General features: G+C 38.2%; 2 protein-coding genes across 2 annotated transcripts; one reads left to right on the forward strand and one right to left on the reverse strand.

Moving 5' to 3' along the window:
* Nucleotides 1–25: 25 nt before the first annotated feature.
* On the reverse strand, nt 26–13,957 carry nup85 (nucleoporin 85). The gene is made up of 19 exons (XM_061712815.1): nt 13,796–13,957; nt 11,523–11,613; nt 11,280–11,436; nt 11,091–11,161; nt 10,960–11,003; nt 10,403–10,472; nt 10,176–10,297; nt 9,823–9,957; nt 6,960–7,082; nt 5,413–5,544; nt 5,216–5,322; nt 5,033–5,116; nt 4,881–4,946; nt 4,590–4,741; nt 4,364–4,481; nt 3,849–3,949; nt 3,098–3,249; nt 1,164–1,265; nt 26–220 (listed from the first exon to the last, which is right to left on the reverse strand). The coding sequence occupies exons 1-19, from the start codon at nt 13,826–13,828 to the stop codon at nt 122–124; spliced, it is 1,959 nt and encodes a 652-aa protein (XP_061568799.1). The 5' UTR covers nt 13,829–13,957; the 3' UTR covers nt 26–121.
* An 834-nt stretch (nt 13,958–14,791) lies between these two features.
* Nucleotides 14,792–22,625, forward strand: sumo2b (small ubiquitin like modifier 2b). The gene is made up of 4 exons (XM_061711793.1): nt 14,792–14,937; nt 17,153–17,284; nt 20,429–20,500; nt 21,904–22,625. The coding sequence occupies exons 1-4, from the start codon at nt 14,917–14,919 to the stop codon at nt 21,964–21,966; spliced, it is 288 nt and encodes a 95-aa protein (XP_061567777.1). The 5' UTR covers nt 14,792–14,916; the 3' UTR covers nt 21,967–22,625.
* The last annotated feature ends 308 nt before the right edge of the window (nt 22,626–22,933 follow it).

Here is a 22,933-nt window from a genome sequence, read left to right on the forward strand (position 1 = left end):
TTATTTAAAGTAAAATTTCAATGAACACAATGAAAATGACTTTATTATCAAAAATCCCATTTTGATTACTTAACTTTTTTCTTATATATACACAGTACAAAAATGCAAAAGAGTCATCTGCTCATGTTTCCACTGTTCCCTCCTTGACGATTGCCGTGGCCAGATTTCTGGCCAGCGCGAGTCTCAGCAGCTCCACCTTGGTCTGCTCGATGTCTTCCTCCTGAAATGACAAATGTGGTCACTACGAGGACAGACTGCCTGTATCTGCAGCTGGAGAGGTGCATTAAGTTTGAATGACCAGGTTTTGGGTCTGTGTGGACGCATTAAAGGAAAATTACATTTAATGTGGGAGAAAAAAATCAACGTACAATGCATATCTTGTTTTCCACTACCCTTAATAATAGATGCTTCTTATTATTATAAGGGATTTACCTTTTGAGACAAACAATGAGCTTTATGGCCAATTTAAATGAACAATGAGGAACTGATGAAAAGTTAAGTTAAAAGAAGTTAGTACAGAAAAGACAAGCTACTTTGTAGCTGCTGTTGTGAAGATCGGAGATCAGACATGGTCTGTTTAGGACTGATATCACAAAATCCGTTACTGTAATTTTCACATTCCTCAAAGATGTTAAACTAAAACAGAGGGGGATACAGTTTATTAAAAGACAACATTAGTATCCGATCAAAAACACCAGGGAGGACATGGATTTGCTTTCATAATAATTTTGATTGTCTCCCTTTAGAGGTTTTGCTGCAAAAACAGCAAAATTTGAAGTAATATCTGACAGTCTCAAGCATTTATGTGGATGACATTGCAAATACAGAATGGGGTATTATCGTCACTATGAGTCATTTGGTCTAAAAATGATTAGCAAACATTAGCATCATGTTACCAGATATCAACCTACATGCTCTTACACCGAAAGTGATTTTTTTTTTTTTTAATAAAAAGGTAAATATTTAATCTAAAACTTCCACTTGAACGCAACTTCCCTTTGCTTGATAATCCCACTTTAGTTCAAACATTTACAGATAAATTGTCCCAATATTGAAAGTTTTTATGCAAAAGGAAGAATGTTTACAGTCAGAAATACTTCTTAACTAACAGTTTAGATTAAAGTAACATCTATGCAGCAGAAAGGTTGCTGGCACAAACGCACCTGCATGGGTGTGTCCGTCCCCGGAGCAGGAGCGTTCAGCGAGGAGGTGAGTTCCTCTAAACAGAACATCAGCTCATAGGTCTGCTCTGCAGAGAAGATCACCTGCAAAGAAGATTTTATTGTTGTATGTCAGCTTTAAGAGATTGAGGCGAGGCAAAAAGGAAAAAAAAAAAAAGCATAACATTTTTTACCAAAAAAAACAACCGTAAGATCAAAAACCTTTAAATAATTTTTAGGTTTGAGTTTAAATTCAAGGGAAACTAGGATTTAATCACTATGATTAAAGTAACAAATGTTACGATCTGATAAGTTGTGCTCCAATATATGGAAAGTCTCGTAACGTCCGTCAGTAATGTACCGTTTATTTCCTGTAAATTTACCTGATAACTACGGAGCCTGTGAAGGATCATGCAATATATTTTTAATAAAACGTGAGCACATTTAATTAACTCGTGTGCACGTTTTATCAACTCGTGTGCACGTTCTATCAACTCGTGTGCACGTTTAATTAAATTGTACGCACAAGTTGATAAAACGTGCACACGAGAGAGATTTTCCCAATCTTGAAAAAAACTAAACAAATCTGTCCTGAAAGAAACAAACAAACAAACACACAGTTAGATGACATGAAGGGAAATCACTGCGCTGCAGGAGATGATTGCCAAACACTGAGCTGTGAAAACACAGTATTAATATTATTGGAGTTTTAACCCATCGACCAAATTAATCACTTGAACACAGCAATTCTGACAATCAAATATCATTAAACCGTGATCTGATCAGGTGACAATCAGTCCTGTCGGGCGGGGCTGCTCATCTCAGGGCCCCGAGGGTCCTTGTCTGGCACGTTTCAGATGTTTCCCTGCTTCAACACGCAGGGAAACAGATTCACATGAAGGTTTCGTTACAACAGTCTTGATTACAAACTGCTGGTGATCCATTCATCTGAATCCGGGGTGTTGAAGCAGGGGAACGCCCCCCCGGGGTCCAGCATGGGGCAGCCCGGCCGTCGGATTGGGAGATTTTGGAATTTTCCAAAATGTGCGCACGCTTTGTTAATCGTACCCACGCTTTAATAAATTGTGCTCACGATGACACATAACGTGCTCTCGATTAACTTTAACGTGGCCACGAAGTTACTTTTTTTTTCTTTTTTCCGTAGATAACTACCCCAGGATTCTTCCCTTCATACATTTCTTACTTTGATCACAGATAGTCTGTTATTTTGAGAATATTCGCCCTCTTTCATGCTGAATTTGTTTTTTTTCATCTTACCTACACAAAACAGACCTTCACCTGGCCCAGTTCATACTTATTCATCCTCATTTGATATTCATTCACAGGTACGTACTAGACTGACAAGTATTAAGAGCAACTTTAAAACAAAATTCTTATTCAACAAAGTTACTTCCTGGCCGGGGAAGAGTATCACGAGATAAAAATGAAATCATCTGCATTGATAAGATTTTTTGAAAATATTTTTTCCCTGACGCAAATGATATAACAGAATTAATCACGCAACTGAAAATGTTTTTTTTTTTTTTTTTTTTTTTTTTTACTTTATCTGGACACGTCACTGACTGTTATTCTGTCATTACCTTGAATCTCTTTGTACTTTTGAAAAAGATGTATATTTAATATACCAAGTAACTAACCAGAGTAGACAAAAATAAACTGATAAATAAGGTTAAAAGTATTGTAATTTGCTGCTTTCTTTGTCAATACATCTTAAATAGGATATTTTCTGCACAATACTATTTGGGCTAAGCAAATTAGAAAGTAATACTGTGAGAAATTTTTCTTTTATTGAAAATGCAGCAAAGTCTAAATATGGACTTACATTTTTTTTTCTTCAAGTACCTCGTTTGCAAATCTCTGCTGAACCAATGCTTTGTACTTATAATAACAAATGTGCAGAGTAGAAACCTGCCAACCTCCTTCTGCTCCAGCAGCGGTAGAGCATCGGTTAGCAGAGTCATCCAGAAGCTTCGGGGGGCAATCTTGGCCGTCATGAGGGAGAGGAGCAGCTTTGCAGCCTCTCTGAAATGCTTTTCTCCGTACAGCTTGTGGAACTCGCGGTACTTCCCTGGCAAGTGAACAGATCCCACAGTGAGTTCAGTCTGCTCAGATGAACACTAGTTTTCATAATTTCACATCCTATGGAGTCAAGACCGACACAAGCTTCATTTTCTCTCAAAGTACAGTGTGATTGACAATCATCATGATGGTTTTGCATAGTGTTATATAGTTTGTATCCTTTTTTTTATATATAAATGTCTTTTACTAAACCTTTTTGCAATTGTCCATGTCATATTTTAATCATACAGACTAAAGAAATGAGCATTCAGAGCCGTGTGATGTGTGTACAGGACTTTGTGAGTAATTTTGTTTATGTACACAAAAAGCCATTTATATCATCAGGGAATTTTTTTTTCTTATAATAAATTGTTTCTCCATCTTCCAGTAAAAACAAAATGATCACATGCTTTTGATTCAAGCACAACACGGCTCTTTTTCTGAACTCTTGACACGTTTCTCTGTCTGAGGAACATGTGACTGTCAAAAAAAAAAAAAAAAAGGAAGATGTCCAGGAGAAAATCTTCTCACTGGACGTTCCCATCACCTAATGTGAGAATTAACTTGTGAGAGTGACGCAGCTAACAAGAGTGTGTTCTCTGTTCATACCCAGAAAAGTGAGTCTGTCACTGAGCAGCATCGCTGAACCCAAATTGTCGATCAAATCCAGATCAGAGAAGGCTCCTCTGGCGCAGTAATCCTGTAAGAACCTACCACAGAGATACAAAGACACTGTTCAAACATCAATTGGAATAAATCAACTTTTTTCCAGAAGTGGTTCTAAAGGGAGACCACAAAGCTGTTATCTATCCAGCAGTTACAGAACTACAGTGCTGCATTTGTTTTCAATCCACCAAACGTAATCCTTCACACTATTGTGTTAAAGGTCAACATACCATTCCAATAATGACGAGCTTCATCATTATCTCATGTCTGAGGAGGATTTATTAATTATCTGATGGTCCAGATACAAGTTTTCATGCATCTAAAAAGTCTGCTACAGCACAAAGCTAAATCTGCTCAAGAGGAAGTGGAGATAAGGTTTTTTTTTGTTTTTTTTTTTTTTTTTTAATGGTGCCAGGGCAATTAAGCATTAAAGTAGTTGTATTGTTTGGGGAACGTACCTCTCTGAGATGAGGGTGGCAAAGGCAGCATCTTTGGCCCTGATGCTCCAGGAGAGAGCAGAACCCAGTCTGTTGTTCCTCAGAGCCCTCATCGCCATGATCTTACAAATACTTCGCACTGGATGAGAACAAAACATGAATGTTTAAAGTCTAAACTCCACTAGGGAGGGAAAAAGAGAGACAAATTCATCTTTGTGGATGAATATTGAGAGAAAGCCTAATGTACCTTGCTCTGACATTTGCCTCTGCTCGCAAATCCGCAGCACCTTCAGAGCTTTGCGCTCCGTGTCTAAGGGGACTCGTTCCATCTGCAGCTCCAGGTAGACACGGCCAAACTCCGGGCAGTGGTCAAAGTAATCCACGGCCAACTGCCAAAGACTTCACCAAAAATATAAACAGAAAACATTGTTTAGGGAACATCTTGTAAGAAAATGGCAATATCATCATGAAGCCAACTAATGCTAGCTAACACATGATAAGAGTTAAATGATCATACAGGTGTTTTAGCGAGACGTACCTATGATGAGTGAAGAGACCAGAAGCATATTCTAACAGGAGAAACTCTCTCAGGTTGGAGCCGAAGCTAAACACAAACACACATACATTTAGTCAATCAAACTGTGGATTCTAGTCATCTCCAGATTAAAAACAACCACACGGCATCCTTACTGCAGATTGTGAGACTGGAGAAGTTTGCAGTGATCCAGCAGGTCGGTTAAATGAGCCACAAACCACCAGTTGTTGAGAGCAATGCTGCAGACAGAGATTTAAGGAGGTGAATGTAAAAAGTTCATAAAAGTGTAGTTTTTGAAGTACTATATATGTACATTTATGCAGCTCTATTGTTTCTACCTGCAGTCCTTGATGACCTGATGGATGTCAAACTCAAAGGCAGCCAGTAAGATGCTGTCCAGGGGCTCTGGTACACTCCTCGAGTCCAGGAACATAGTCATGCAAGACTGTAGTGCACACAAATACACATGCATGTTATGAGAGGAGTACAAGGGCCGTGGGCACAAATGGTGAGTTTTGTTGGATGTGTCGCGTACCTGAGCGTAGTAATGTAATTCAGTGGGTTTAACAGTGGGGTGGCAAAAGAGCAGTCTTGTGACGAGGAAGTGATACCAGGTACCGAGCAGGTCTCTGTGCTCCAGCAAAGTATCCTCATCACCCAGCAGAATCTGAAATGTAATGACATAATCTGCATCAAAAAGTTGAAATATTGGGAGGATTCAGAGCTGAAACGTAACAACTACGCATTTCAGTAAGTATCAAATATCCATCCCTTCTTCAGAATGAAATTCATATGGATATGCTTTGGGATGTATCCAATAGTCCAACACAAAATAGTCCAAAATGGTGACATGAAACTTAGAAGGAAAGAAAGGGATAAAATTAAAAATACTGAAAAGATATGAGTACATGTGTATTTTACCACCCCTTGTTTTTAATTATGAAATTGTGATCTGGATTCTGCCTTTGTGCAATTAAACCTCAGTAGATACATGTTCATTGTAAAAGACCCATAGTCAACATTAAGGAGGTGACACAATTAAGTTCAAGAAGCTCTGCACACAGGTGACTGATAACGTTCTGGAGATAAACAAAAAGCAGAAAAAACATCAAAGCCTGTCTGAGAAAATGGAAAAAACATGTTACCGCAACAAATAGATGTTGTCAAAACTCGCAGACCAGTCAAGAAGATCATGAATCAAAGCAGTGACCCTGACAAAGCTACGAAACTCTACAGCAGAATAAAAGTCTGAGCTCATAAGACGACTTTAAGCTCCTTTGTTTCAATAAGAAGCCTCAACGAGGACTGAAAATTCGGTCGGGATTCAAAGATTGCTGGAAGGTGATAAAATGAAGCAAATTCTTGAGTAAAACCTGATTCAGTCTTCCATTAAAGTGAGACTTTGATGAAGGCTCACCTTTAAGCATGATCTTCTTATTCTTTTTTTGTTTCTTTCTTTTGGCGTTGCCACAAAAAAAATTTTAATTTGTTTCCATCTTACCTTGTCTTCTGCATTTTCTTTCACCACATACATAAATCTCTGTGGGCTTTCCCTGTTTCTCCTGTCTGGTAACTCCAACATTCTTCCAATGTTTACACAATCCCTTCCCTCATTGTGTCCAAACCGCCCTGGTCTAGCCTCTCTTACTTTGACATTGAGACATCCAACCACAGTTGTTCCTCCTTCCCCTTCAGCATCTGCAGCGTTCTTTCTTGAAACCATACTGCTGCCCACTAATTGTAACCGTAGTACTAAAGAAACATTTGAGTGGTTTGAAAAGGAAGTATTTAAGCATCCTGGAATGCTCTCATCAAAGACCGATCCTTAGACTGAGAATCTGTGGTACGAAATAAAGTTTACTTTACACAAGCTGAATCCATCCAGCCTAGAGATGTATGAGCTAAGTTAAATATGCAAATCCCCCCAAAGTAATTTGAATGTTTAATTCAAAAGAATATGAAATATGCCAGATAGGGGTGATTATTTTACAAGTTTTTAATATCCCAAAGATGTTAACAACCACTTTTTTCAAGATTTTGATGGACAACAGAAAGACATAACGTCAGCATGAGGTAACTGACCTTGCAGACGCGCTCCAAGTGTTGGCTGCTGGCAAATGAGTTGTCCTGCAGGCAACGGTCCACCTCCTCATGCCAGTGCCTCCACTTCACATCAAACTCCGTCAGCGTTTGAGCGCCACCAGGCTGAGGGAGGATTTTAGAAAATCAAAAGGGTTGGTTGCTATTTGGCATTTTTGAGAAGTTTCAGTCGGGCTTTAAGTCATGTCACAGCTCTAAAATAACACTTCTCAGGGTGTGCAATGATTTGCTTTCAAGAATTGATTCAAGAGCTTCTGCTGCTCTTATTCTTTTTGATCTCACTGCTGCTTTCGACAGTGGATCATAGGGGTGTAACAATATATCGTGCCACGAAATTTCGCGATACAAAAACGTCACAATACGTGTCGTGGAGGTGACAAAGTGTATCGCGATATTGGGTTATTAATATTAATCTGTTGAGTTGACTAGAAACGCGCATCCGACCGCAACCGGACCTCGACCCGGGAACCAAAATCTTACTCCGCTCAGAAGAAACTAGTCCCGTTTTGCGGTCCCGTTTTGAGCTCTGAACTTTTACTAATGTAAGGCTGGTGTAGAGTTAAACCTTACCTTATTAAAGTCAACCTTTTTCGGGTCGTGAGTAGGATAAACACGGGGACAACTTCTGCGTGAGTTCCAGTGTACTTTAATGTCCCTCAACAGCGTAGGATTTTAGAACATCAACACAGCATCTAGTGCTGTATCACTCCGCCCAATCTAAAACATACTAACCACTACAGATAAACTGACTAGTGTAATTATAGTCCCTGATTTACATCAGAATATAAAGATTATATTTATAAAATAATGAACCCTGAATTACCAAAATAAACTTCTTAACAAAAATAAATCTCCTCTTACACTTATAAGGTGAGCATGAATCAATATTTTTTTATGATGTAAAATTGTATGTATTTATTTACTTTTATTTATTTATTTAATTTTAGTTGTTAAATTAGAAAGAAAAAAAGTCACATCATACATGAGAGAAACTACTCAGTTTGTGGCAAAATATTTGTACTTGTATGAAACTGAAGATGCATAATGCAAACCTGACATTTACTTCAGTTCAGTTTGTGGAAAATGGTTGGCCTGGCTTTCTCTTTAAAACTTAAACAGTTATAAAGCATTACAAACTGTAACAATAAGGCAAACACACAGCATTGTTTTGTATTTTGTGTCTTTCAAATAAAAGACCATTTTTTCCAGTCATATGTTCCTCATTCAAGGTTGTTAAAAAAATACTGCTATAATATCGTATCGTTAACGTGACCTCAATATCGTGTATCGTACCATATCGTGAGATTAGTGTATCGTTACACCCCTAGTGGATCATGACATTTTATTATTACGATTAGAGCAGTCCAGTTGGTGTGAAGAGCATTGCACTTAAATGGTTTAAGTCCTATTTATCTGGCACAGATTTTTCTGTTCAGTTAGTTTCCTTCAACAGAGCCCCCACTTAAACATGGGATCCCTCAACGCTCTATTTTAAGTCCTATTTTATTTTCTCTCTACCTGTTTCCACCGGGATCAATTCTAATATAATGTGTCTTTTCATTGTTATGCAGACGACATCCAGATTTATGTACGTTTAAAATCTAGTGGAGCCCAGTGTATAGAGAATTTACAGAAGTAAATACAAGATGTTATCAAATAGATTGAGCCGAACTTCCTCAACTTAAATGAAAATAAAACATAGGTCCTTGTGTTTGGGGAAACTGACCCGCTGACAGGATGTGGCACCTTGTGCTCCTGGCCCCTTGCATTCTTCTTAGACTCCTTTCATTAGAAATCTTGGCATTATTTTTGACAATAAGTTAAAATTTGATAGACAGGTCAGTGCAGAAGTCCAGACTAGTTTTTATCATCTAAGGATAATTAGCAGAGTTAGGCCGTATCTTCCTCATGATGCCCTTGAAAGGGTCATTCATGCTTGTATCTTTTCCAGACTAGACTAGTGTGCTTCTCTTTATATTGGGATTGACCAGTCTCTAATCCGCCGTCCCCAGCTGGTCCAAAATTCAGCTGCCCGCCTGTTAACAGGGACAAGACGGTGTGAGCATATCACCCCAATATGGGGCTCTCTTAACTGGCTGCACGTTTCTTTTACTAACTTAACTCTTGGCTTTTAGATGTTTACATGGTCTGGTACGTCCTGATCTTTCTGAGCTTTTACATAGTCATCGTTATTGTAGAGCCCTGAGATCTGAAGAACTAATGTTCCTAGTGGTTCCCAGGACTCCACTTGTGACTAGGGGAGACGGAGCCTTTTCAGTTGCAGCTCAGACTCTGAAACAGTCTCCCCCTTTCTGTGCAGTCTGGCAGAACCCTCAATGGTTTTAAATTTCTTTTTAAAACTCATCTTTTAAAGCAGCGTTTAACTCCAGCGAGCACGATCAGTAGGCAAATCCTTGGATTGTCTTTTGCCTTTTATTGTTTATTTTACCGACTTTGCTTACTGTTTTTATTCGTATTCGATGGTTTCAATTTGTCATATTTCAAAGAAAGTTTTGATTGATTGATTGATTTAAAAGTTCAGGTTACATTTAAACTGTGAAAAGGGTTGAATATGAAAGGTATATTGTTCCCTTCACAGTTTTAACAATGTTATAAGAGACAAGCATCTCAAGACGGTTAGAAATTATCTGTAAAAGCTCGTTGAAGCGCCAGAAATACACAGTGGGTAAAGTGGGACCATGACCCAAAACAGGTCACTGGTCTACTAAAGCTACTACAGAGAGACAGACAGCCATGTGTGCCTCCCCAAAGACAAGCCCCCAATCAAGCTCCCAGACACACTTAATCATGGATCTATTCAAATATATAAACATGATTTACTTACATTGTAGAAGGGCATCTTGCTGAGTAAGTTGTCCATCAGCTTGTACATGTTCCTGGCAGCAGGCCGAAGGGTGGCCTGTTTCACCAGCATCTGCCTGACTTCATCCAGTCTGCCCTGCAGCACGTAACTCACCACCTGCACATGGCAGACACAAAACATGTGATCACAGATCTCCCCATGTGGTTGATATTCTACAAAAACATATCCAAACAAGGGAAACAATCCCTGACGGTCGTGGGAAAGAGAATGTGTTTGCTCAATATCCGACGGCACACCCTGCTGCAATTATTAAAGGCAGACCTGGTTATGCAAATACTTGAAATGATGCAAATAAACTCATGCACTGCACGTACCACATCCCAGTAGTCATGGTGCTCAGCAGGGCTGTCACTTTGAAGCACTTCTCTGGCCTTCTCATCCACATCAGCCCTGTGTAGCCGCACCCAGTCCAAAAGGTGAAGCAAGAGAGAGCCCGCTGATAAACACACACAACCATTGCAGATTTAATTATTATAAAGTCAAATTAAAAGATCAACTGCACAAAGAAAAACAATTAAATGAACCACAAAGTCAGACTAACCAGGTGCAGCATCAATGAAAAGCACTTCACAAAGATTCCAGATCAGTTCAATGGCCAGAAGAATTGACACCTGTGATAAAACAGAGAGGTCTGAGGTTAGGAAAACAAAAGTGATGTGAACAGGATTGTTTTTGTTGTTCTGCATCACACAATATAGACACAGAGTTGTTCAACTACAACAATCTAAATCTAGATTATTACCCCTCAGTCAGAAACATTCATGTCATATGTGTATTAGTCTACTTTATTATTATTATTATTAGTCTTATTAGTCTAAGAAATTATGGCAGAACAGTGCACACCTGCCCATGAAACAGCTTTTAAACCAGTTATATTTGTGCAATAAAGGAAAGCGGCATCTACATACTACAGAGCTGTCATACCCAAAACCTTCCTTAAGATTTGGATGTGATTACCCTCAAATTAAGAGTCTATCCATTTTTTATTATACAACTGTAACTTGATCATGATCATCATATCATGATCAACCCTTTAAAATACCCAAACTGCATTTGTGTTAAAATGGTTAATGGTCAAACAGAAAGAGTATGACATGCCTGATTTCCATATTGTGTGGCCATCTCTTTATCTTTTGTCGACACTGTAAAAAAGACAAAAATGTCACTTTTGTTAGCTTTGAATAAACACTGAAACCAAAGATATTACATTTTAATTTCAAGAACCTTACCTGCAACCTGCTGAAGCTCCTCCATACATGCTCGGATCACAGATCTATAGTTTTTACTGATGCTCACAAATCTATGGAGTAAGACAAAGATAGTTTAATGACACACATTTTCTTTTCATAACTTGTCATGCCACTTAATAGCAATGCAATAACATGCACAGAGTGAGAGTAGTCTTTCAGTGATCTTACTGGGGTTTTTTGCTCTTGCTTGGGATGTCATCTCCTATTGTTTGCAACCCAACAAAGATGTGATGTGACTCGTTAAAAAGTTTGCGTAAAATGGGGGAATATATGTCCTCATCTTTCCTGACTTCGTGGATGAAGGGACTACCAGATCCAGAAGCACCTGAAATAACCAAGACATTAAGAAGACTGGCAACAAGGCAAACAAATGTAAAAAACCTAAGTAATTATATTGACATCAACAGATACCTGAGGCTTTGTATAGCGTCTCGTATACAAAGATATTCCCAGGGCCCCATGCAAATCCCATATGCTTCCTGGGTCTGACTGCAGGAATGTTCTGCATTTGAAAAGGAGAAATACAGTAACTGCACTGAATGATATGCATTAATATGTTAATATTTGATGCTTGCCAACAAATGTTTCAGATAACAAATAACTTGTAATAAGTTGTTTGCTATACCTTATTTTTTTTACTTAAAACATGAAAACAAAATTGTCTTTCACTTCCCAATTTTAAGAATTCCAGTTTACTTATGTCAATGTACTTAACATTAGTGAATTTTCAACCCATTAATCCTTGAGGGGAACATTTGAGCCAAATAAGAAAACAAAAATTTAGAGAAATACCCATCGTACCCTGGTCATCACCTACTGAACTATTGCTCTGTGGGAGAAAGTTTAAGCATATAGGCCTCATGTCCCATACATAATAATAATAATAATAATAATAATAATAATGAATTTAACTTGTAATGCACTTTACATTCAATGAATCCCAAAATGCTACACTTAGACCATTATTCATTCATACACATTCTCTCCGGTGGTGGTAAGCTACATTTGTAGCCACAGCTGCCCTGCAGACTGACAGAAGCGTGGCTGCCATTTTGCGCCAAACAGCCCCTCCGACCACCACCAAACATTCACACGGGGCAAGGTGGGTAAGGTGTCTTGCCCAAGGACACTACGACAGCAACTGGGACAGAACGGGATTCGAACCGCCGACCTTCCGATCATTGGACGACCCGCTCTACCACTTGAGCTACTGCCGCCCCGCACACGTGCCATGTGCAGTTCTCTAGACAGGTTTTGAAAAAGTGGAGGCAAGAGGTATGTGTTATTGCCCTTTTGGACCTTGGTGCTGCTAGAATCCACAACAAACATATTTAAAAAACAGTTTCTACCACAGAGATGTTACTGCTTAATTATACACCAACCCAAAATAATGTCAATAATGACACCTGTGTGATATAGTAGTTCACAGTCTGCACAGTTTATTTTATGTAAGCACTTCCACATTTTTATAACTTCATCCTTCAATCTGTTGTTGGGTGTTTTAATCACAAAGTCCCAATTTCCTTATATACCGAGAGCTGAATAGATACACCCATACACCTATCAGTCAAATCATTATTACAAAGACAAAGAACATGTAAGAGTGTCCTAGTACTAAAATGTTAGAAATAGATCATTTAGGATCCATGCATCATGGTAGGGCTGTGCGATTAATCGATTTTAAATCTAAATCGGATTTATTAATCAAGACGATGTTAAAAAAAGGAAAATCGGAAAATCGATTTTCCTTTTTTCCAGCTGGCTGCATTACAGACAGAGCTCGTCTAGTCATCTTTGTTTGGTCAAGAAAATTGTAAATGTTGTCACTTTACTAAACTCAAGGAGGATTTACAGTATCTTTCAATGGCACTTCACTCCCAATAGGGACATTTGTTTGCTATTTTTCTTTAAAAATAAAGATAAAATATTTGAAACAATTTATTCCATTGTCTTTTGTAGTTTTACCAAAAAAAATCGAAATCGAAAATCGGGTTTTCAGAGAAAGAAAATCGGGATTTTATTTTTGTCCAAAATCGCCCAGCCCTAGATGCCATCAGATTGGTCTCTACTGATTTTTGATACCAAATAAACACCTTACACTCTTTATTGTGTTCTTTGGGCTTTTCCTAAAATAACTGTTGAGGGCTCCACTGCTGCCCTGCTGGGGGAATGATGCTCCCATGCGAGGGGTCTGCAACAAATGTAAGGATGGTGCCCAAAATAACACTCCTGTGAAGTGTATGATGCAGGTTTTCCTAGCAGGATGTTTCATTGTAACGAGATGAGGAGTGTTTACTCATGTTACCGATTAATGGGCATAATGCTGCATCAAATCTAAATGCTTTTTATCTTCTGTTCCTATCTTAACCATGCTGAAATTCTTCACCAGTATTTTCAGTTTTCTTAATTCAAAAAAGTACTTTTCTCTGCTTACAATGAACTGAACCTTCATTTATCCTGCCTGCTCCATCCCTTTCTCTAGCTTTGTATTTATGTTCTTACTTCAGTGACACCCAATGTTTAAAGAGTGTGCATTTTAGTTATCATATTATAACTGAAGTGATATTAACATGGCATAATAATGTAAATGTTTCATCGGACGTATTTTAAGCTGCAGTTAGCTAGTTAGCACCGCTATCTAGCGGCATTTATTTTAAGAGATTCACGCTATAAAAATCACTCACAGTAACTGCAGGCTCAACGTCTACTTCCTCCATCTGCAAACGATATTTTCAAACCAATAAAGATCAGAATCACGCCTGCGGAGCTCCAACTCGCCGGTAAACATGTGCGCTGCAACAACTGCTGCTCCGCGCCTCTGAGTTTTGCCTGAAAGCCGCTGCTGCGCATGCGCTAGAGCGTTAAGACGTCATCGCGGGCTGCCCTCGCTCCTGCCTGTTTCCCGGCGGCCGCGCTGCTGCTCGACGGGTTTATGAGGCTTTTGTTACACAAGAGATCCACACGAGGGGTCTAAGATAATCGAATATAATGCCGCGTTCCATTTACCTCGGAAATCGGAACTGGGAACTGGGAATGGCAGCCATCTTGGAATGATAACTCGGGGGTGGTGAAGCTTCTCCCACTTTCCCAGTAGGAAATCCCACTTCGAGGGGGGTTCCAGTTGAAAATTCCGACTGGGAACTGGGAAATTCCGACTTCCGAGGATAAATGGAACGCGGCATAAATCTGAGGGGAATCGGGTTAATCGCTATGAGGGAATGAATTTATCAAAAATGCAGAAAGTGCTCGTGTACTTCATATCCACACAATCATACAATGGAATCTGTATAATAAAAACAGTGGTGCTACGAATCTTGCTTAAAATCATTCAGTACATATTTGTCTCCAAACATAAGGAGAGAAAAAAACAAGATGGCCACCGGTATTTAAGGGGTTAAATTAAGGAGAACAACAAAAAGAGACCCTAATGTGTCACAATTATGAATCTTCAACCAAGTTAACGGGGCTTTTTAACACTGAAGGAGACCTACACGACTTTTGGTGTCATATTGTGTTACATCTGTGTGTGTGATCCTTAAAACAAAAGGAAAAAACAACACAGTGCGCGTGCCCGCGGCCCTGGATGTGTCTGTGACGCGCCCGCGGGATCGAGCCTGTGGTCCCGCCCACGTCAGGACCGCGCTTTCACCCACGGGACCGCGCTCAGCCAATCACCGCCTCTTCAGGTGGACGCGCACCCACACGGGACCGCGCACGTTGAGCAGGATAATTTAAACGCGAACGCGTACGTGCGCGTACTCGTATTCTTTGTGTGGCAGCGTAGCGAAGCGCCAAAAGAGTGACCATGGCTGATGAAAAACCAAAGGTGAGCGTTTCCGCTGGGGGACTAAATACTACCACATATTTTGCGGGGCTTTAAGTGCAAAGAAAAAAAATAGAACAATGCTGCATTGTGTGTTTTTTTGCGGTTTTTAAGAGTTAAGTGGTGAAATTGAACTACCAGCATACCTACTTTGATAGACCGGAAGGTTCGTGAGCGCGCATCCCGCGGCGCGCACAGCGCTCTCTGCTTGATCACAAACAGCCAACCAGCTGGTGCCATTCTCAGTTATAACCAATGTGTGCTATCTGTGTGTGTATGAAAAGGGGAAAGCGGTAAAAAAAAAAAAAAGAAGAGATTTATGAGGGCTGCATTTGTTAATTTGTACACCAAACTAGTGTACTCCCCTATAAGAAATTGGTGTGTGGTTTATACTACACTTTTTGTGCAAGTTGGATTGTTCCTAGGCTTGCCACCCGTCCCTTGAAATACGGAATTGTTCCATTAATTGGGAATTAAAAGTTGCGTTCCGTATTGAACCAATAGCCTACGGACACATATTATGCTCTTATTTATTTATGTCATAATATACAGGTGAAGGTCGGAAAATGTGAATATATTGCAAAACTATATTCGTAATAAATTCAACTAAAGGTGAAACATATATATTATTTCCCACTACATTCATAGTGAGATATTTCAAGCCTTTATTTGTTATAATTTTGATGATTATGGCTCACAGTTTATGAAAATCTCAAAAAATGTGAATATTTGATTAAATCAACAATTAAATCATCAAAATTATGACAAATAAAGGTTTAACATATCTTGTTTTGCATGTAATAAGACTATGTAATATATTAGTTTCACCTTTTAAATTCAATTATTGAAATAAATTAACTTTTACACCATATTCTTCACCTGTAGGCTATATTCTACATCTTGGCTGATGTGGACATACATAGGAGGATATTTCAGTTGCTATATGGTTGGCTGTCTGTACAATCATGCAAGTTCAATGCTATTAAAGCACTTTAAACTTGAAATCAAAGCATTTAGTTTTTTTTTGCATAAAATATATATATTTCTATGCAGTTTAGAAGTTTTGGGGATGTCCATTTTTTTAGCGCCTGCTCTGCTGAAATTGGGGCGTCCCTTATTTCTATTTCTGAAAGGTGGCAACACTAATTGTTCCTGTGCCCATCAGTCTGTGGCATGTACTCAGGGGCGAAAATCCCGTTTCATAGTTGGGGGGGGGCAATAAACAGTAAAATCTTAGAGAATAAATCCAGGGGGGGACAAGGAATAAAAGTTTTAGCCTTCCTTTATTACAGCATTTTGACATTTTCATCTCTATCTCGCAAACAGGCAGAAGACCTTTCTTAGAGCAATACAAAACAATGGTATTAGGTGGAAGGTGGCAATAATACAGCACATCTGACATAATACACTGCAAAAACCCAAAATCTTAACAAGAATATTTGTCTTATTTCTAGTTAAAATGTCTCATTTTTAGTTAAAAAAAATCTCATTACACTTAAAACAAGACTCGTCACTGGAAAAAAACAACAATTTTCACCTGTTTCAAGTAGATTTTCAACTAAAATAAGTAGAAAAATCTGCCAGTGGAACAAGATTGTTTTGCTTATAAGATAAATCTTGTCGCACTGGCAGATTTTTCTACTTATTTCAAGTGAAAATTTACTTGAAACAGGTGAAAATTGTCAAATAACAAGTTATTTTTCTGGTGATGACTCTTGTTTTAAGTGTAATGAGATTTTACTGTTTATTATTAATTTCGGTTTTGGCCACAAATTTTCATTTTGGTGCATCACTACTAAATACTACTGCATTGTTCCAAAATTATTAATTCTGTCTCAAATTATTCTAGGGGGGGACAGCTTTACTAATGGGGGGGACTTGTCCCCCCTGTCCCCCCCGGGATTTTCGCCCCTGCATGTACTGATGTTCAAACTGTTATTAAATATGGGGAAAAGCTTTTCAGAAAAGCCGTTAAAGTTTGAGCATTTGATTCTTAAAAATCAATAGGATTTAATTTATACCACATGGCGGTCTGTTTGACAATAACCGAGATGTGTGCAGCTGTTTGCATCTACTAAGTTGAAGCCACTGTGTTTTGGTTCATACTCCCATCAGTTTGGCTTTAGGATGGGTTTTGCTCACCAATCGTAGTAACCACAGATCATAATTCCAACCCAAATCCTTGTTGATTTTTTGTTATCTCTACTTTTTCACTCAGGAGGGAGTGAAGACGGAAAACAACGAACACATAAATCTGAAAGTTGCAGGTCAGGATGGATCTGTTGTACAATTTAAAATAAAACGACACACGCCGCTCATCAAACTCATGAAGGCCTACTGCGAGAGACAGGTGGGCATGGACTGATATTATTACACATTGCACATCTGATTCAGGGGATACTTTTTTCAGATCAGATGAGGTCATTTACTGTTCTTCTGTGTATCTCCTCTCTTCCACTATATGCATTGCACACTATTTTGATTTGTCAAAGAGACAAATTAATTGAAATTAATTATAGTAACAGTGGCTTATTTTATTTATTTTTTCTTTCTATGTCCTACTGGTAGACTGCACCCAAACTCAAGACTAAGAACTATTCTAAATGTGTATAAATTGCACCTGAGCCTCTTCATGCATGTTAAAACATCTGGCATTACTACTGTGGGATATTTTTGGCACAGCAAAGATGTAGTTGGTCATAGAGCTGCAAGTTTCTTCTGTGGTTGCTTACTTTGTGTTTTAGCTGAAGAAATTTAAAGTGTGCACAGGTTAATCTTGTGCACAGTTTAGAGAAAAAAAAGAAAAAGGCTATAATAAAAGTCATTGTAGAGCCTATACCTGTAGTTCTGCAAGGGGCAACGAGCTTGTCTTTTAAGATTGACGTGTGCATGTCCATAATATTCAATGCCCAGAGTTATATTCTTTTTGGGTATATCAAGCCATTTATTTACTTATTGAGCCCAAAAATCCGTATCATATTCCACCACTTCCAAAAAACATTCATTCTCCTACCTCGCCACGGTCGAAAACTGTTTACCTTCTGCTCATTGCTTCCATCACTGCCAGTTATAAACCAGCTACCATGGCAACAGCTTAGTATGTCCTGACATCACACAAAGGCCATTGCGGTTCACATAAATAAATAAAGAAAAGAAAGCATGTATTTGGCTCCAACAGTCATTATCTTCAAAGCTCTTTTATCACATATGCACTTAGTTACTGATGAGTAAAGCTATATTAATAAGTGGTTATGTCTGGGTCACATCTAAGACTTTTTATTTATCATAGGAAAAAGTGTGTCAAAAGGGTTTCTATTTTCTTTTTGTAAATCAGAATGAACTACATTTGATCAAAATCTTTAAGTAAAAAAAGAAATGAAGGTCCATGTTACCTGTCATACTGTAGTTGTATAGCAGACACATCTCATAAAAAGCATCTAATTGGCACTAAGAGACGGAAAAAGGCCAAATGTGAAATAAAAGCCAGATGGTCCTTGTTTAAAAAGTCATTCATCATAATCATGGGTGTGCATAATTATTTTCCAGCGAGTTGACGGGCAGAAACCTTCAGTTAGAGCTACGGAGTCAGAGCAAATCATCTACCAATGGCGAAAGAGCAGAGTTAAAAGCTTCAATCTGCTCCGCTTTCCCTGAAACCAACCTCCTTCAAAACCAACTAAATGTTAAATGTGAAGACACCAAATACAACGCAGCCTCTGGCATTTATTTGACAGTCAAATCAGAGTTAAATTCCCATATAGACTAAAAATCCATCCCCAGCACTGTCCACTCAGAGTACCAGGTAAATTACTTGTTTGTCACGCAGCTCAGTTTTAAAACCATGATGAGAACAGGTCTCTTCATTCAACTTCCAGTATATTTTCTTGTCACCCTAAAACGCAAGAAGCCACATCTTAAGCTCGACAGCACGAGCTAGTTTGTACCACTTCAGTGGTATTTGTATTACAAGTAGAATTATTTATTGAGTTACAGTAAAATAAAGGAGAAAGCAGAAGTTACTCCAATTTAATATGAATATCTTGGATGGGTACCGGTGGAATTCACTGATCGAATATCAGAATGACAATAACAATTTAAAAACATTCAGTTGAAATTAAAAACTTAAAGCTTGTATGGTTGAAATAGTTCCACTTGATGAGGCATTGTTGTTTCAGTTATCTCGAGGGTCGCATAATGTAGATTTTAGTTTTCTTACAGTTTTTGGACTTTTATTGGAAATATTGAATTGACAAATAACAAAGAACAACTGCTGCAACCCCACTTTGATATCGGAATATTGATCATCAGGAGGTGTGTTTCGTAACTGAATCAGAACAAAAGACAGTGTATCGCTTTCAGGAGTGTTATTAATTGATTATTATGTATTATAATAATGATGAGTAAACTTCTGAAGTTTGAAGCCTTATCAGGAGCAAGTCATTTTAAACATCAAATCCTGATCATGACCACTAATAACATGTTTTACTTGTGTATGTTTAAGTACTTTTTGTTACACAAAAGTTCTATAAATTAGTGGAAGTTTTTTTGCCTTGTTGTTTGTGCTGTTAAAGTATCTACGAGCACATTCAGCACAAGTTTTAATAGGTCCGACATAGAAAATGGTACAGGTCCAGACGGCTGCAATCACATTCCCGGATCTGTACACTCACTGGCAGCAGGTCTTCATTTGACATCTTGTATGATCTGCTTTTGGAGGTAATCCGGCATAATGTTTTGAATAAAGAAACCGTGGGGCTGTCCAAACGTCAATACTTTGTGGGTTAGGCTGTAGTAATACGGTTCTAGCAATGTTTTCAAAGAGAGAATATTAAAAGGTGCTTCAGTGTTTTGTCTGCAGCCTCTGCTCGACGCACGAAGCTAGGTACACCCAGAACTGTTTATTACAAATAGTTAATAGAGGTGAAATGATATTAGATTGAATAACTACTGCTCAGCCATTAGTCTTTTTATCACACCACCTGGTCAACAAACACATTATTTTCAACTCGGCTGTCTGTTGGACTGATATAGATGGTTCTGGCAAAATGAGATGTAACGTGATAAAGACTGGGTGATGTGATTTTACATTTTTTTGGACTGATATCAACTATGGCTTGAGCTGTAATGCAAAAAAACCCTTGCAGGTAAGAAAACAATGGGAGATCGGTTCACTGACTATTGAATAAACTTCAAGCTAAATAAAAGTGAATACTTTCAGCCTGATACATGTTTTGGTAAGTCTTGCACAACCACAGTGGCATACTAATATTAGTTATGACAATACCACCTGTTGTTGTAAGAAACCTATGGCTCTGAAAGAACTCTGAAAGAAATATCATGCAGCATGGGTGTCCGTCTGTGATGTTGGTATGTCTACATTTAGCCATAAGGAAAAACATCATGGATGAACTAATGCTCATCTTGTGTCTGAAAAGGCCATGAGATTTGAATAGGGTATTTTTGATGTGATAAACAAGTTTTTGTATCTTTTCAGGGACTGTCAATGAGGCAAATCAGATTCCGATTTGACGGACAGCCAATAAATGAGACAGACACACCGGCACAGGTAAGTCCGAACACCTGCAAGTGTGACTTTAGCTGCATCAAACTGTTCATTAAACGTATAAAACTCAAGGGTTGAGTAAAACTGTAATAAATATGTCCGATTTTCACACAGTAGAGTTTTGTGTTAATCAGTAACCAACCAAGTGCATTTGGTTAAAAAACTTTTTTTTTTTAAAAGAATCGTAAAAATAAGCTTTCTCTTCTGCTCTTAAAAGGCTGCGGGGAACTCTAAAGTCTTGCACCAGCTCAGCTGAATCACATTTACAGGGATGTAGACCGGAATTTGTCAAAATATGGGTCTGGTTAAAAATCACAATCAAACACTCTTGATATGAAGTCAGTGTATTGTTTTCCAGCTGCGAAATGATATACGTACAAGTGGTTACAAAAAAAAAAGTATATTGCACTCACTGGTAGAGTTTACTTCCAAATTCCATTATAACATGATGGTGCAACAGTAAGAGGATTGTTTAATGTACCTTTGGGATTAATAAATTATTATTGAAGTAATGTTTGCCTTAGGAAATTCAGACAAGATGGCAAACTTGGCTTAAAAGTAAATGGCAGTTTTACAATTAAATATTGCGAATCAAGTCTATCATTTGGCATTTTTCTCTCACTAGGGGAGTTTTTATCTGCCGGTGTTTGTTATGTTTATGGGGTTATGTTCTGGGTCTCTGGAAAGGGCTTAGAGACAACCTCTGTTGTAATAGATGCTATATAAACAAAATTGAATTGAATTGAGTTGATTCTGTTCATAATTATTTTTTTCTTTGCTTTTTCATGGAGATCATTTTTTTTTGGGTCTCGTTTTTCTTAATCCTCTTTTTCTTTTTTTATTCATGACCATGTTAAATAGGGTTTTGAAATTAAGAATTAAATTAAATTCCAATGTTAAAAAAACCAAGCCTTGGGTCTGAGGCTTGATAAATGCAGCTATGAGACGTATATTGCAGTGTCTGTATGCTGAAGCCTGTCACACATCATGTCTTTGTGCAGGTCACAGTGCTGACATTGGAAGCCTGTGATGCCTCAGGCTGTAAGATTGCCCTAAATTAAATCTTGGCTGGTGTGTTGTATCGGGTATGCCTGTGTATGCAGATGCCCGTTATACTGGCTGCAGTTTGGGGTTTAAGCTGACATAGTTTGTTGTTGCATATTCATGGTCCTCTCAACCAGTCTGTTCATACTGCAGTCATAAAAGGAAAATACACTGGCCCAATTGCAAACTTTTGTATACCAGTAAATAACACTGTATAGGGTACAGTGTCACCCTACAGCCATATACCACATAACTACAACGTCATGTAGTTGTTTTTGGTCAATGACAACTGGGGGGGGGGGGGGGGGGGGGCACATGGCCTTTTATGTTTCACATGTTTATATATTTTTCTGTCTTGACAGTTGGAAATGGAAGATGAGGATACAATTGACGTGTTTCAACAACAGACGGGAGGCCTGATTTAATCAACCGCACACTCCACCATTTTTCTTCCTTGACACATGCAACTTCCAAAACCCGTGATACCCAGCGGCTGGGTCTTTGCAACTCATCCAATTGTCTATACAGAATTCCATGCAGAAGTTTTAATATCTCTACTACACATAACTGCTGTATAATATTTGTATTCCTGCCTCTGTTACTTTTTCTTTCTTTGTACATAAACTACATCCAGATCACAGTGGGTTCTGGTTTTGTTTGTTCATGCTGTATTGTGGTAAATGTTGAGGACTTCCTCTCTCAGTTTGAAGGGTGGGGCATAAAGATACAGACAGTAAAGACTGGTGATGAATCATTTTGACTGTTGATCAAATATTGTTGGGTTTGGCTTGGTCATCGTTAACCAAATCTGTTCTTAAGGTATACCATTTTTGGACCGGCTGTCGCTTAGTGAGCCATGTATCCACTTTGGGGATTGGGCTTGGTTGCTTGGTTTCTGTTATCATTAAAAACAGTGTTTTGATTTTATAATTTTTTTTTTCAATTGAGTACTGGATATGTAAAAGGAACAGTAATTATGTTACTTGTTCACTTCAAATTTTGGGAATCCTGAAGGTATAGTTCAGTTAAACAACCATACTGTCTCCTAAAATATGTTAAATAAAGCTATTGTCTCTTTTTCAAACTCTTTTTGCATTTTGTTCACTGTGTTGATAACCAAAAGTTATATAGCTACTGAATCATTCAGTTGAAGTTTGTTTCCATGATCATAGATGGAGGGCATTCTAATATGATTGTATTTGTTCTGCTAATAGTGATAATCAGAATCCTATTCATGTTTATTTGGCCAAGTCAGGTCAAACAAGACAGGGAATTTAACTGTTGTTTCGGACAGGACTGTCTCAGACAATTAGAATATTGTGATAAAGTTCTTTATTTTCTGTAATGCAATTTAAAAAAAAAAAAAAAAAAAATGTCATACATTCTGGATTC

Source organism: Cololabis saira, chromosome 21, assembly GCF_033807715.1.
Source record: "Cololabis saira isolate AMF1-May2022 chromosome 21, fColSai1.1, whole genome shotgun sequence".
NCBI lineage: Eukaryota > Metazoa > Chordata > Actinopteri > Beloniformes > Belonidae > Cololabis > Cololabis saira.

Bases quoted from the DNA above. Each gene is read 5' to 3' on its own strand.
- nup85 (XM_061712815.1), bottom strand. From the start codon at position 13,828: ATGGAGGAAGTAGACGTTGAGCCTGCAGTTACT. The intron at 10,298-10,402 runs GTTAGTCTGACT...TGTGTTTATCAG, and splicing joins TTTCATTGATGCTGCACCTG to CGGGCTCTCTCTTGCTTCAC. The intron at 4,947-5,032 runs GTAAGGATGCCG...GTTTGTGTTTAG, and splicing joins CTCCAGTCTCACAATCTGCA to CTTCGGCTCCAACCTGAGAG.
- sumo2b (XM_061711793.1), top strand. From the start codon at position 14,917: ATGGCTGATGAAAAACCAAAG. The intron at 14,938-17,152 runs GTGAGCGTTTCC...TTTTTCACTCAG, and splicing joins TGGCTGATGAAAAACCAAAG to GAGGGAGTGAAGACGGAAAA. The intron at 17,285-20,428 runs GTGGGCATGGAC...GTATCTTTTCAG, and splicing joins AGGCCTACTGCGAGAGACAG to GGACTGTCAATGAGGCAAAT.